Source organism: Scaptodrosophila lebanonensis, unplaced genomic scaffold (assembly GCF_003285725.1).
Source record: "Scaptodrosophila lebanonensis strain 11010-0011.00,11010-0021.00 unplaced genomic scaffold, SlebRS2 tig00000043-arrow-pilon, whole genome shotgun sequence".
Classification (NCBI taxonomy): Eukaryota; Metazoa; Arthropoda; class Insecta; order Diptera; family Drosophilidae; genus Scaptodrosophila; species Scaptodrosophila lebanonensis.
The window spans coordinates 1,067,740-1,083,650 of NW_022060545.1; the positions used below are offsets into that span (position 1 = coordinate 1,067,740).

At 37.0% G+C, this 15,911-nt stretch overlaps 2 protein-coding genes across 2 annotated transcripts; one reads left to right on the top strand and one right to left on the bottom strand.

Annotated features, from left to right (window-relative positions):
- Positions 1-423: 423 nt before the first annotated feature.
- LOC115623145 lies at positions 424-1,521 on the bottom strand. The gene is made up of 3 exons (XM_030517354.1): positions 1,371-1,521; positions 609-1,309; positions 424-538 (listed from the first exon to the last, which is right to left on the bottom strand). The coding sequence occupies exons 1-3, from the start codon at positions 1,462-1,464 to the stop codon at positions 500-502; spliced, it is 834 nt and encodes a 277-aa protein (XP_030373214.1). The 5' UTR covers positions 1,465-1,521; the 3' UTR covers positions 424-499.
- A 10,573-nt stretch (positions 1,522-12,094) lies between these two features.
- On the top strand, positions 12,095-14,551 carry LOC115622777 (ras-interacting protein RIP3). Its single transcript, XM_030516835.1, has 2 exons — positions 12,095-12,839; positions 12,921-14,551. Exons 1-2 carry the CDS (start codon positions 12,242-12,244, stop codon positions 13,178-13,180), a joined length of 858 nt encoding a protein of 285 aa, XP_030372695.1. The 5' UTR covers positions 12,095-12,241; the 3' UTR covers positions 13,181-14,551.
- The last annotated feature ends 1,360 nt before the right edge of the window (positions 14,552-15,911 follow it).

Below are 15,911 nucleotides of genomic sequence, written 5' to 3' on the forward strand. Positions count from 1 at the left end.
CTTCGAGTATGCTCCGCAGTTCATGAGTTGAGGATTTTCCAAAAACTTGTCCGTCCATGTCAAAGGCAAAGTGAGTTAAGACTATAAACTGTCAAAAGGTCACACAGTTAAGTCTTAAGTCCTTGACAAGCCAGCAATGCAATTTCTTAAAAGTTTTCAAACAGCCACCAGAACAAGAACAACTGTTGTTAGTTCTCTGTAATTATTGTCGAGGATGTTTTGAGAGTGGCACTCTAATAGCAGAGGTCAGCACACACCCTAACTGACTTAATTCAAATTATTAAGATATATTTCTCAAATATTGAGAGTCTGTACTAAACGGGCAAGCACTTGTCGTTGCACATGAATGCATTTTCTGATTAAATAAATACATGAAAATGTATTTATTGAACTAATAATTAAAAACATGAAAAAGAACAATCATCGTGATTATTCAAAACTGTATTGTTGTCGCATAAATATTGCAGATATACATTTGTATGGCATTAGCATGTAGCTCTTACAAAACTTGTAAATAAGCATCGTTGATACGGTCAACCTAGATTGTGTAAATTCAAGAAAACATTCCATTATTATATATTTAACTTAAATTGTATTCGGAAACTTACCGGACTTACTCTCCCATATCCAATTAATAGCATTTTTAGTGGCTGATCTTGATCAGGATTTCGAATAAGGCGCAGCACTTCATGAGCTTCAGCCAAAAAGTTTTGACTAACATTTCTTCGTTCTGTTGCAAGAAATTCGAGCTTAGTACAATCTCTAATAATGCTAAGCAATTCTCTCGAAATCTGAATATCGTTTTTCATCAATATATTCAATTCTTTTAAGTTCTTCAGTAAAGTCAATCTTTCCACACACAATGCATCTGCGAAGGTGCAAGACAAGCTTACGAGCGACTTAATTTGTGACATTTTCGTTGTCTCTTTAAAGTTGATAATAGTATTGCGAATGCTTAAATGGTGAAGATTGAAATCACCCATCGGCTTAGCCATGGCGTGGAATGGTCGATGTAGGGTTCCAGCTTCATGTGGTCCACAAATAATTAGTGATTTCAATTTCGGAAGCTCTGCGCATGGCCCATACTCCTCAGCATTGGGTTTTGTTTGGATCCATAACTCCTCCAAGGTATTGCAATACTTCGCAATATCGAGAAGATTGCCGTAAATGTTTGAATTGTAAATATGGAGAACACGTAGATTTGGATTGAACTTGCAACAGCTAATCAATTCTTCTGCCTCTAGTCCAACATCTAGATACAGCTCTTCAAGCTTGGTAAATAGAGGTAGCTTTTCCCGAATGCTGTAGACTGAAAAACAATTCAATTTCAATATTTTGAAGAAGCAACTTAAAAGTCGTGTCATACGTACAATCTGCCATAATACTCAGCCTTTTCAAATTGGGCAAATGCTGCAGGATGTTGAGAAACTGATCAAGTACTTCTGCATGAGAACGACGGAACATATCATTTTCTTGTACTATACGTATTTCCGTAAGTGATGCATTTTGCTTGCATACTGAAAGAAATATGCTCCAAAGTGCTTCCTTGAAAACATCAGCTTGGGATCGTACAAGCTTATATAGGTCTACAATGTGAACGTTGAGCTCAGTTTGCGCTGAGATCGGCACTATAATTCGTTGAATATTTTTAAAAAGATCTGGAGACTGTGACCAATTGTTTAAAGACGTATTTAATTCAGAGCTAGAACGCGCCAACTGTTGCAGATCAATCACATCTAAATATTTATATATATGCCATAAGCAATACTCATTAAGTGATAAAATATTATAATTGCTCATTTCTACAGGAAATCTTTTTATCTGTCGGTATGGGGGGATTCCTAAAATTAAATATAAAATACCAACAACACACAATCTATTTGATAAACATTAAGCAGAACATTATCTGCAGACATTATCTGTACTTTCACAGTTATAAGAGTATACTACCTAAGTAGTTTTAGTATATATACTTGTAATAGAAACTACACACAAGTTTCGCGAGTTTTTTTATACATTTGTTGTTGTACTAAGTGAAGAATTTATTACAATGCGAAAATAACACGCGAAACATTGTTCGTTGTTCTCTGTTCTTTATTGAATACTAACTGTCTTGAAAAAATCCAAACACGTTTCTCCCTTTTCTTATCGCAATTTGTTTGTGGTGAAAAGCCCACAAAGCTCGAACCTCGCACAATGCCTTCCCCTTTATAAAGCAAAAGTATGCGATAAGAACTGAAGATCGCTTAGCAAGCTCACAAACCTTTGAGTAGAAATCCAAATCAACAAAACAAAATTCTAAAGATGGGCTTTCGGCAAAACGCTTTTAAGAACTTTAGATAAAGGGTGCTTTTATAAATCAAAATATGATGATAAAAAAAATGAATTAATTTTTTTTTTTTATTTCTTTAAAATATCCAAAAGTAACAACTTTTAATAATCCTATATAAGAAATTGGTAATAAATTCGCAATGCTCTGGGAAAGCTCGCAATGGCCGTTGATTTACACTTTTATTAAATAAATAAAGTAGGTTCGGTAGAAGAGTTAAGCTCAACAATCGTTCTGCGTTTAGTTGGCAAAGTTTAACTTAATGCCTTGCCATAGGTTAGGATTCGCTGACGCTATCTTTTCCATGGCGAGGGAACAATGCAAAACCAAACAAAACCAAACCAAACAAAACAAAACAAAACAGAACAAAACAGAACAAAACGCAAAGCGTAAAGAAAACTTTTCAAAACATACTTCACTCTTGTCTGGGGCTACGAGAATACGTCAAAAAGTAGACGCAATAGTACAAAAAGTTTAACCCACACAAACAACATCCAGCATGAGTTTGTCAAGCAGTTCTCTGTGAATAGCCCGACCAGAAAGAATGCGGGCCGACAAGATAGGATAGGGGAGATTGGGGCACAACCACTAGCAGAGCACATACAAATCCAAAATAGAAACAATAATTTCCGCTGCTGCCAACATTTCCATCTGCAATGGCGGCCATGAGGATGCTGCTACCTCCGCCACTGCTGCGCACCCCTTTCCGGCCACAGCCTCGACTACTGTTCATCCACTGAAGGCTTTCAGCGCCTAACCCCTCGCCACCACCCATTCCTGACGTATTTCCGACTGTTGCCATTTTGTTGCGTAGACATTTTCCTTACGCTCGCATCGTTTTGTCTGTTGTCTGTTGGGAAGAGCATTGGCAATGTTCCTGCCTGCACTTATTGTTGTTAACGCTGCTGTTGTTGCGTCTGCTCTTGTTGTTGGCAAAGTTGTGCCACAAATGTGGGACCGCGCTCAGGTAAATGATTTCGGTTTTTCTACACGGCATTTTCTAATTATAAATACATTTCTGCTGAATGCCTTAAGTGAAAAATTGCGCCAAATTGTTTCTGACAGATTTCATTAGCAGTTCGAAGTTTAACATAATTGAAAACGCTGTTGTTGCTGCTGTTATATATTTTTTGTTCAGGCTTGGCAGTGTTATGCTTTTCAACTTTGAAGTTGTTCGCGAAGACCCAAGTTTGCGGTGAGCGAGGGCTTATTGTTCGCTTTAAAGCGGCACCCCAGACATACGAGTCATGCATACCTCTATATACTCGTATGTATGTATTATATACTTGTATACTTTAATGTTTACATGTGGAGCCACTCACAGCCTTGACTCACTTTCATGCGTAAACAAGGCCATTTAAATTGATTGATTGATGTCTTGAGCATCGCAAACATGTTTTAAAGTACTGTGCGTGGAATATTTAAACATCTTTATTATGTATGTATAAGCATTTGTATTAAGCTTATGGCTTTTGGTTGGGACACAGGCCGATTGTAGTGTTGATTAAATGTAGCCGCCTCGAGACAACAAAGATTTTTTTATATTTTTAAACACCAATACTTTTTAAATCGTGAAACGAATCGCTTTCTAAGTAGCTTTAAATAATGATGTTATTTTCTTTCAGTATTGCTTTCTTTTAAACATCAGACCATCTCCATTTATCCAATGATATAGTAACTCGTTTTTGTTGATGTTGACATTTTTAATAATTCTAAAGATTGCTAATAATCTTAAAATCCATATGGAGGAAAGTTTGTTTTATTTTTAACTCAGCTATAAAGTTTTTTATATTGTAGTGCAAAGTACATAAAATTGAAACCAAATTGGAACCCTTCAACAAGTCAGGCGTCAAAAATCTTAAAATCAAATATTTTTCAAATTCAGTCTGCCTTGCTCAGGATCTGCATGCGCCACAGTGCAAGAGTTGAGGATTTCCCAAAAACTTGTCCATGTCAAAGGCAAAATAAGTTAAGACTAAAAACTGTCAAAAGGTCATATAGTTAAGTCTTTAGTCTTTGTCCAGCCAGCAACGCAATTACTTGAAAGTTTTCTAACAGCAACCAGAACAAGAAAACTGTTCTTAGTCCGCTGTGCAACAAGATAATTAGTGTCAAGGAAGAGTTAAGAGTGGCACTCTAATAGCAGAGGTCAACAATCAGACCAAATGACTTGCTTAAAGTAATTATTACGTTATATTTTTTAAACCGTGTGAGTCTGTACTGAACGGACAAGCATTTACCGTAGCATTTGAATGTATTTTCCGAATAAATAAATATTTGAAAAAGGAGTGGGATGGACTTGTTGGTTGTGTAGTGAAGTGGTTTAATGTTAATGTTCTAGTATTAACAACTTTTGAATTGTACAATGTTCTTTGTAGAGTGGACGTGAACATGCGTTAGCGAAAGCATTTACAATATAACTAAAACTAATACTTAAGCTAGGCCCTTGGTAGTTGGATGCCGGTGTGGGGAATTGCGCTCGGCAGCCAAAGACCAGGCGACAGCGCGCTCTCCTCCTCTCCTCTGATATTATTGCATTCTATATTGTTGTTGCATAAATATTGTACATATGTATTTTTAATGAATTAAGCTACATGCAGACAAACTAGTAAATAAGCGTTGCTGGTACAGTCCTTCTAGATTATGGAAATGCAAGAAAACCATCAGTTATTATGCACATCAATTAAATTATATTCGGAAACTTCCTCGAAATAAAGTCTTACTTTGTTGAATAAATTCAATTTTTAGTGGCTGATCTTGATCAGGATTACGAATAGAGCGCAGCACTTTATGAGCTTCAGCTGTAAAGTTTTGACTAACATTTTCCCTTGCTATTGCAAGAAATTCGTACTTCAGGGGTTCCTGAAATTAAAAACAAGAAAAGAATGCTATAGTCGATTGGGCTCAACTCTTAAATACCCTGTTCCCACCCCACAAGAAAGCAATTTTTTAAAAATTAAAATTAATTAAAAAAAATTTAATTAAATAAAATTTTACATTTAATTAAATTTTAAATATTCTTAAAATTAACAGAATAACTTCAATGTTGTGGCATTGTTATTGGTATTCAGCAATTTAAAAACAACTAGGCCAAAAGTAATAAAAGGCACGATAGAGCATGATTTTAAATTGATGAGCGTTGTAATCGCGCGCCTGTGTTTTTCAATTTTTTTATTTTTGCACTTGTTGGACGTTTTAAAATTCTATAAATATTAAAAAATATCAACAGGGCCAGCCCTATTATGGCATTCCATATAAAACATTCCTACATATATACATATATATACACGCAAACAAATACAGAGATGCATTAACTTTTATTGGCATCGCACGACTACTGACCCAGTTTATAAAAATGAACTGACACTCGCACCCATACCCACACAAGGCAATGCAGACACTGCACACACGCACATACGCACACACGGTCGCAGCGGCCATTTTCCCAACAGCCGCACACCTGCTGACAGTGCACACACAAACGCACACACACACACGCAGAAACAAAACCCCACACTACAAGGCAGCACAGCACGAGAGCTGTGATCTATGGCAAGGCATTTTCGTAAAGGTTTTTCCAGCCAGTCAGAGGCAAAACAGAAAAACTTGGCAGCGCCCACAGCGGAAAGCCATTTCTGCACTTAGCGCGTTAATTAAATTAACACAGCAAGTAGCGCCAACAAGCGAAAATACGCAAATGCTTTACAAAACAAAATCTGTGGCTTATTTCGCTTGAACAGTGTTTTGAAAAGTCAAAGAGCGACATTAAAATGTGCATCGAGTGCTCATTAAAAAGCTTAATCGGAAATAAAATTTGAAAATAAATAAAACAAATGCAACTACATGCTTTTTTACAAAGTTTGTTAATAAACTTAAATAATGGGTGTGTCTTCTAGAAATGGAAAGTTTCTACTTAACTATACAACAGTTAAGAAATTATAATTTTCAATATTTTTCTTAATGTTAAGACGATTTTCTTATAGCTGCATAAGTACATGTTAATAAATGTCCTTTTCTATTATTACAACTTCGAGTTTAATATAAAAATATTATAATTTGCTCAATCCAAAAATGCTGTGCAAGATTAGATTAGCTTGAAAAGTGAAATTTTACAACTTTTCACACTTAATTTAATAATAACATTCCAATTCTTTCACTTCAGGTTCTGTGTTTGCTAAATATTGTACGGCCAACTTTTCTGTCAGTGTTATTAGTAATAAAAGCTAATATTCGAGCTCTTATTTAAGTTTTGTTGGAACTTTAAATAATTAGCTTACTTTTTTTTTAAACGAAAGGCATTTATTTAAATTTAAATTGAAGGCAATGTGAGGGAATCTGCATATCTTCGATTACCAGCAAGCTCAGCTGGGGTCAACATATTTTTTGCTAAATATGTAAATGGATAGACTGCGGGACACAGCGATAACCCTATTAGGCCTCATCCTGACAGTATGCCAGATTTAATGCTGATAGAACAGCGAACAAAATAATACTAAATCACATTTTATAGCCATGGCGAAATCGTCATCCATGCGACTAATGCAAAACAGCAGCCATTACTTTATTGAATAGATATGCGCGCATATGAATACATAAAAACTCAATAAAAATGCATGGCGAAAACAATTTAAAATAATTCAAAGGACCCTTGCGAGCAGCCACAAACAGAGGTTGCGCCAAACAGGCAGCAACAACAGCAACAACATTGCCAACAAGCTGGCAGATGGCAGAGCAAAGTCGCCTGCCATAGATCTTAAGGATGTTTGGAGCGAGGCTATGTGCGTGTATGCAAGGAATTATCAAGTGTTGTGCACACACACACACACACACACACACACAAAGCGGGAAGCATGGAAGGTCCGGGAAAGTGTCAGGCAGTAAGCACTACAAAAGGCAGCAGCACTAACAGCTTATGTAAAGTGAAAGTGTGCATGGGCGTGTCAGCAGAAAGTGTCGTCTCTGTGCATGTATAGTTAGTGTGTGTGTGTGTGTGTGTGTGTGTGTGTGTGTGTGTGTGTGTGTGTGTGTGTGTGTGAGAGAGAGAGAGGTTGGGGAGTTTGTGTATGGCAAACAATAACCGAACTTACACATGCAAGAAATGAGTCAAGGCAAACGACCGGAAAGGAACGACATACATACATAAATAAGTTTCCGGATTAAACGCACACCGTCGTTATCCTATTGGACATCCCTGGCATCCTTGTAGTCATCTTCGCAAGTTGGCGCCATAAAACCAAAATGAGACTGGACAAGAAAGTTTGTTGGCTCTGCTTCCGCCTTATAGTATTTGGGGCCTGCTATCACTCGCTTTTATTATTATTATTCTTGTGTGATTTCATCGGATGATGAAGAGCGTCAAAAACGTGTCGTTCATTGCACAGCGAAAAGGACTTTGGCTCCACATTTCACAACTGACAACTCATTTCTCATTTTAGATTTCTTTAACTCCGTCTATCAATAGTAGCACCTAAGTATACATCATAAGCATAAATAAATTGAAAGCGAAAATGTTCATATCTACAGACTCTTATAATAAAATTCAAATTTTCTATTGAAACCCTGAGCTTTCCATACTGTATTTAAAATCTGTTGAGATTTTTTTATCATTAACAAAAATAACAAAAAAAATAATAATGAGATGCATATAATATAGTTGTTCTTCCAATTATTCAATCGTTTAAGAAAATGCTTTATACTTATTTTAAAAAATGTGCAAATATCTTTGCGAATGTGTTATGGATATATATTTGTTCGCAATTAAGTTGATCTTTAAAAACATAACAGTAGTATTTATGTATGCTTGCCTGCTTATATACTATACTTTAAAGTCAAAAAATGCTTCTTACCATGGCGAGATAGGAGACTAATTTAAATATTTAGAATGGTATGCTGATTTACATTTTGGAATCTCTCTTATTTGTCTGTTTTTAATAAATCATAAAATTCATGTACACAAATATTATTGAGCTTATAATAAGAGTAGTTTTTTGTTTCTTAATTTTTGGAATTTATTTCTAAATTTTCCATTCCGAATTCATTACTCTAAATGTTGCAAGATGTTTGCTGATAACGAGCCCAACTTAAAACAAACTTCTGAACATTCTGTAATAAGTTTTGTTCAGTGTATTTGTTGGGATACGTATGTATATATAAATTAACTTGTCAAATGGGAAAGCATGGGGAAAACACAACCCAGTATATGTGACAAAATTTAATTTGCCTGCTAGAAATTTAATGGTTTATAAATTTTTGATTATCGCATACGTACGTGACAACTTTTTTCAGCCGGCTTATACACAAACATACATATGTTTGTGTGTAACTAAAAATATATGTGTGTAGGTGTGTATATGAATTTTCTATACGCATATGTATATTTTTATAGCCATGAAGCGGCTCGTTTTTTTTTCGCAAGCAATTTATGTGGGAAAAGCAACAACAAAAATATAAAACAATTTTGCGCAGCAAAACTTTACAGTTGTGTTATTGTTGCTGTTTATATAAAAATATTTCATTTTTATTGTCGCGCGCCTTCTTTTTGTTTTTACATGAATGCGTTTGTGTGTGTGATTGTGTGTGATTATGTGTGTTTGTGTGCCCGCATCACAACGAGGCCACATTCAATATTCAACAGTCTCAACAAATTACTTTAACCCTTTTCATTGCCTTATGCCCCAAAGGCTTTAAGTCATTTGTCAAAAACTGCACAAGCGGCTGACGGAAAACTCACACACGCCAGCAGAGACACAAGACCGAACAAAGCCACGCACACACACAAACACACGCAAACACACACAAACACTCGCTAACATATACACACGCACTTGTTTGTTTGTGTCGAGTCACTTTCACACTTTCTTACTTATGCAAATTTGGCTTTCTTTGTAGCCCAAGAAAAAATAATACAAGTAATACAATTTCGCAGTTTTGTCTGCCCTTGGGGCTGTCAACTTTTTCGCACATTAAGCCTACTTTATTTTTGGCTTTTGTCAGATTAAATTACTTGGCTAAACACACACACTCACACACACAAAGGCGTTGAAGCATATTCAGAATTTATATGCCGTTGCCGGTGAGTGAAATTAATGTGAGCCTTTGCCAGCCTACAGGAGCAGTTGAATCTGCGACGAAATAAAAATCAAATGCATGTCAAACATGAAAAACCAATTTGCCAATGTCCTTTCATGGCCGTTGTGGGAAAGGTGACGAAAACATTATTTCAGTAGCAATGCGTATCACACCTTCACGGGTGGTTATCAGACTGTGACAGTTTCTAATAAAAAAAAAATTGAATTAAAGCCACTATTCGGACGAACTTAACACATCACACTACTTTGGGATTGTTTGTCGTGTCCTTCAAAGGCAGTCTCTTTGGGAATAATAACATGTTCATAAATTTTGCTTTAGAAATACATTTTAAATATTTGTAACTGCCCGTTTACACACCACACACCAATATAAATCATAGTTTTCGTATTTGTATCGACAGCACTGTTTGTTGATTTTCTAAATAAATAAATAAAAATAGTTCATTCTTATTTAGAAAAGCTTAACCCTTTCAAAGCCTCACATTTGATGACTTACAACAAATTATACAAACTCGAAGTATTAATTGTTTTTAAAATTAAATTTATTTACGTGAGGTATATATAGATTATAGTGTAGTTTTAAAATTGGGAATATATATTAGTTATTTTTTCGATCGATCAAAATATATAGATAGAAATTAAATCTATTCAATATCTAGCGCACATATACATACTGTTTTTGCAATAAACTATTTAAACCTCAAATAATCAATATTTAATAAATTAATATTTTAAATAAAAATTTCTTAATCGGGCATCCTGATAGAAATAGGCGCCTTTTCACTTCCTAATACTAATATAAATCATCTCCGCTAAAACAGTTTAATTTAACAAAATATAATGTGTGTTATTATTAATGAAGAATTTTACCTTAGCTTATTAAGATCAATTGGCGCAGGTGGAGTTTTTAGGTTGCCGCATCTTATCCTTTCAACTTTTTTGTGTTGTATCCTGCCTACTTTAGCTTCCAAATGTACAATGCAAAGCTTTTAGTGGATGGCGCAGACTAGGCCAACACCAAAGTGCAAAAGATAAAGTGCATTATGCGTACTTTACCTAAAAATCGGCTGGGCGACAATGTAGAGTACAAAGTAAAATAGACAGCCGGTAAGTTGCCAACCTACGAGCCAGGTGGAAACGAACCCATGCCATTATAAAAGCTTATAATTGAATTTTTTATAATGTGCTGAACACAGCCGGCAATCGCACAACGAAGGACGGCCATTTTGTAAAGTTTTGCTAGTGGGCGCCAAAAAGTATTTGTTGCCGATGTTAACCAACCCCATTACGTGCTCCCCTTTTTCTTCCCATTTTCTTAGACTTGGCCATAAAATACAGCCGGCACTGACCAAAAACTGCAGACACTATTAGTTCGAACAATAAATTCGCTCGTTTTTTATACAATTAGGCGTATATATGGGGGTATATAGTATTTTGCTATTGGATTCGGGTACATCGCTGATAGCTCGCAATTTCTGCTGCCCGTTGATTACTTTTTCGACTCATTCTGGTCATTCCCTTTCCGGGCAGATTAGTTGGAAATGTGGCAGAATTTTAAAGAACGGCGCATGCAAGACAATTTTTAAATTGGGTTAAAAAATACCTTTTTATCGCTTAATATATCACTAGTAATGATGAACGATAATGTAATGAATGCCCCAAGTTTTAGGCAATTATAATTTAATCACTCAGATACATCGCTTTCTAAAAAACACTTCCGCTTCTTGATAGCTACTCACGAACTAACTGCTGGTGTCATTAGGCGTTGTATTTGAGAAATTTGTACATACATATGTACATACTAAAGGGCGAAAAGAGGCGTCCGAAAAATTAAAATCTTGATTAAATAATGCACGATGCGTTAAAATATTAATTTATGCATTTGATCAATAGAAAATTTTTAACCAAATCCAACACCATTTTAAGGCGAAATAGTGCGTCATAATAATGAATTTGTGGTCGACTTTATATTGCGAAATTTTTTTTAGGATGGTAAAATTTTATTTCGTATGCGAAGAGGCAGTCAACAGAGACTTTAGTGGTAAGTGATTAAGTTCAGTTGTTTGGCTTGTGGCGCGGGCTTCGTGTAATCGACTTAAGTTAGCGCTAAGCGTATAAATTAAACCGGGCAATTGATCAAAGCAATATATTTATATTAACTTACAACCATATTTGCATATCTTTGTATATCAGTATATGTATCTATGGTACACAATATAAATATATATGCGTGTAGGTATATAAATAAAAAGTGACTTTAAAAAAATGACTGAATAAAAAGCTAGTAGAGCTTTGCATTTTATTTCTCAGCCGTTCATAACTATTTTCATATTTTAAGATGTACATAAATACATTAATGCTTCGATTAATTGTAATTTATTTTATTTACTCTATTTGTTTAACGAATAACATAAGTCCTAATCCCTAGTTGACAAAGAATTTCATAATCAAGCACGCTTTTTACGAAGTGTAAAATAATTAGTATTATTTCATAGTTCAGTTTTTGCCTGCCAGACTCTTCACGGTTTTTAAAATGTTCCTTATGGATAAAACAGGTATAACAAATTTAATCGGAACTAAAGACAGATAGCATCCGAGTTTGTATGAATATTATATAAAGAGCACTATAATATAGTATGTTATCTAAGCGAGTTGCTCATTATCAATTTCGGACCTGGAAAATAAAGTCAAACTCTGTAACATGTCTGTCTCCATATAATTAAACAAAATAAAAAAAATCCAAAAAAATTACCACTATAATTCACAAAAAAAAATACAATCAGAAGTCCGTTTTAATAACCTTAAAAATTTTCGAAACACCATCATGACGAAGCGATCATCAGCAAATCACAGATTCAAAATGCAACTGCTCTCGGACAAGAGTGTCGTGCTCGTCGAGGTGACCGGCTATGAGTCAGAGATCTTTTTGCCGCAGATCCAGCACGATCGCATTGCACTTGTCAACATAATACACAACCGGCAGCTGAGTAGCAAATACGGGCTTGCCGCAAGCAACAGCAAGTTCGCCGCCATACGTTCCAGCAATTCCGGCTTTCGGGTTCACAATAGTCGCATCCGGCCCATTCGTAAGATCACAACAGGCAGTGCGGGAAAAGCGCCGGGCATGTTGAACGTTAGCTCGCTGCGCTTCAACCTTAAGCTGATCTCAAACGGCAATGTAGTGCTGGCCGAATGCAATGGCTTCGAGTCTGAGATCTTTCTGCCACACATTTGCGGCCATTGCGTTACTATGAAACGCGTTACAGCCAGCGAGCTGGTGCAGTGCTCGCGACTGCGCTCCAAGGAAGCCAAGGACGAGACGGCAATGCTAGCGACCGCGTCATTGTTGCACGACAATAAGGTGGTGTTGGTGAATCTAGCAAGTCCCTTGCACAACAATTCCAATGCCTTTGTGGCCAATGGTACGTTGCCGAGCCTTTTGCCACCAACGTCAATACTCAGACTGCATAGTCCGTGCCGCAATCATGTCAGTTCTATTGCAGCTCCAAACCCCCGGGCACTACTCAAGCAGAAGAGGCTTCAGCATCAATTGCATCAGCAGCAGCTCCAGCAACACCAGCAACACCAGCAACAACAACAACAGCAGCAACAACAACCGCAGCGACGTTGGCAGTCACCGCCACAAAAACAGCCTCAACCATTGGCTTCAGCTTCAGCAAGTGGAGCCGGCGGCATGGTTGGATTAAACGCAGCGGGAGCAGCTGGCGATCAGCGCTGTGTCGCCGGACGTTCGCGCAAGTAGTGAAGTGTCCCAATAACTGGGGGGAAGTCTCGAAACAAACTATCACACACGACATGATCGAACCGTCATCGAATATTAACATTTATTTTTGTTCTGTCCCGTATATACTTTTTAAACTCAGTTCTGAACATAGCAACAGTTTGGCGGCAACAAAGTCCTAGTCCAGGCTGAAGAAAACAAAATGTATTACAAGTTGCCTCCATTGCAATTTTCAATGAAGTTGCTGCTGGACAGAAAGCTGGTGCTGGTGGAGCATCCGGACATTGAGCCACAGATTTTCATGCCACTGATGGTCGATAATTGTGTGGCCTTTGAGAGAGTTGTCTTTGATTATGATGAGTGGCCGCCAGAGGTGTTGGGGGCACCGCTGTTGCCACAACCAAAAAAGGTGCCACAGCCACCGAAAGTGCTTCAGCCACCGAAAGTGCTTCAGCCAACGAAAGTGATCCAACCACCGAAGGTACCTCAGCCACCGAAAGTGCTTCAGCCACCGAGAGTGCAGCCCAAGAGTCAATTAAAAGCGCAGAGGTCTGAACAAATCAACACTATCAACTACATCGGCCACAGCAAGAATACCGCCAGCAGCAACACCATTGGAAACAGAAGTAACACAAGTAGCAAAAGCAACAAAAGCAACAGAAGCAACAAAAGCAACAGAAGCAACAAAAGCAACGTTACCAATATGAGCAACACAAGCAACAGAAGCAACAGAAGCAACCAAAGCAGCGGAAGTAACAAGCCCAGCGCCAGGTCGGAAAAAGTGCTGCCAGAGATTTCGGAACAGACTAGCTCCCAAATGCCGAGCAACGAAATACTGTCTCCACTAAATGTGACAAATGCTAAGGTTTCGAACATTCAAGGCGCTCCAAAGCCCAATCACAGCCCATTGCCTTTGGCGAGCAGAGCGAACGGACGCAATGAAAATAATAACAATAATATTAATAGCGAGCGTCTCAATTCGGGCAACAGTTCGAAGCCGAAAGCAAAGTCTGTCTCTCTACCGAACGCAAAATTGCATTCGCCAAGCCAAATAATGTATAAGCGTTATCCCAGTCCAGCTACAGGTCGAAATCGCCTTTTAAGAACGAAACCGATGCAGCAAAGTTCCGGCCCCCGTATTCCGACACCCTCCGAGGTAATACACCGCATCGGCTCTGTGATTACGAATCGATCAACAGTTGCTCCAAAGTAATACAAGTACCCCGTCCATCCACACTTGGCTCTAGGACTGCGCACATGATGCACAGCGGATGATCGCATTCCCATTGCCATCCACTCTGCGACATGTGCGACAGTACGAAGCGTACGAACATGACTGTGTTATATCTTTGTTCCCTATGTACCATAAATTAAAAGTGCTCTTAAATCCAAGTGCCTTCTACAGTGTTCTTTTCAACTCAAAATCATTTCCACAGCTTCCCAATTGTGTGCAATACTGATGAAGTTCTGAAAATGGCTTCTTCGGCTTATAGATTTTTGGACCCATAGTTGTAATCGTCTTGCTTATACTCGTGTCTTAAGAGTTGTATCGATAGGGAGTTAGCAATAGTCATATAGTTTAGATACCAAATTTAAAAGCGTCGAATGGTTCCTGAAATATGTTCCATTTCGGTTTCAAAACAAAAGGATTTCTTGCCGTCACACGTTTGAATTCAAGTTTGTGACAGCATTGGTTAAATACCATTCAAAATTCAAGTTTTTAAACAAGTATTTAATTTTTTTTTACATAGACGGACAGATTAATTTGAAAAATAATTATAGTACAACTATTTCGATTCCTAATTTCTCTTTAGTTTGAGATTCTTTAAAATTGTCAATTATATTTGTGACCATTACAACTTCGGGAAGAAATCGTGAAATCCTGTTTATATCTATGTGATGTTCATAAATGTGAAATAGCCTCATTAAACTTGCAGCTCGTATAATTTTCTTTCCTGTTCGTGTTCATCTTTTTACTCACTTACAAAATGTTTAGTTGCCGTCGTATAATATTTCATAATTTTTGCACAAGTTTTCTTTTCAAGCACTCAAAAGGATAAGAGAGCGGGATGAATAATGCAGTTCATAGCATATACTCGCACTGATGACGACTATGACATCGCTGAGCACTTATAAATGTCACATTAGAGTCAGTTTCGCTTGGCAGAGACTCGTAATAGGAGCAACTCTTGCCGGCAGCTCGTTAAAGTTGCCATAAATGTCTGGGCGTAGTCAAAGTTTCACTTGCTGTAATCAGAATTTATATCTAGTATGGCATTTTTATTTTCAGCCGAGGTATGGGACTTGTATACCAAATTGCTGGTTCGTTCACATTCAAGTACAAACATTATGATAAACGTTTATTAGCTGACGATGAAAGGACGCTAGTAGACTGTGAAGAAATTTAACGAGTACCTACACGTACACTGATAAAAACGAAATCACTCTAAAATGTGTGAAAGATTGCCTTTAATTGAGTTGGTAGACTTCTACCTGTCGACCTTCTAAAAGTTTTTATTTGTCCAGCAAATTTAAGTACTTTTAAACCTTAACTTCAAGATCTAATCTGTACGCAGAGTAAGTTTAATGCAAGCAATTAATATTATTAAAAGTAGAGCCCAATGGTCCGATGAGTATTGAAGTCACTCTTAAAAGAATAACTTTAGCAACTCTAATACCCTTTAAGTTGTTTAAATATTGATCTTTCATTAAAATCGGTGCATAATGTTAGGAGGAAGCTCTAAAAAAATTG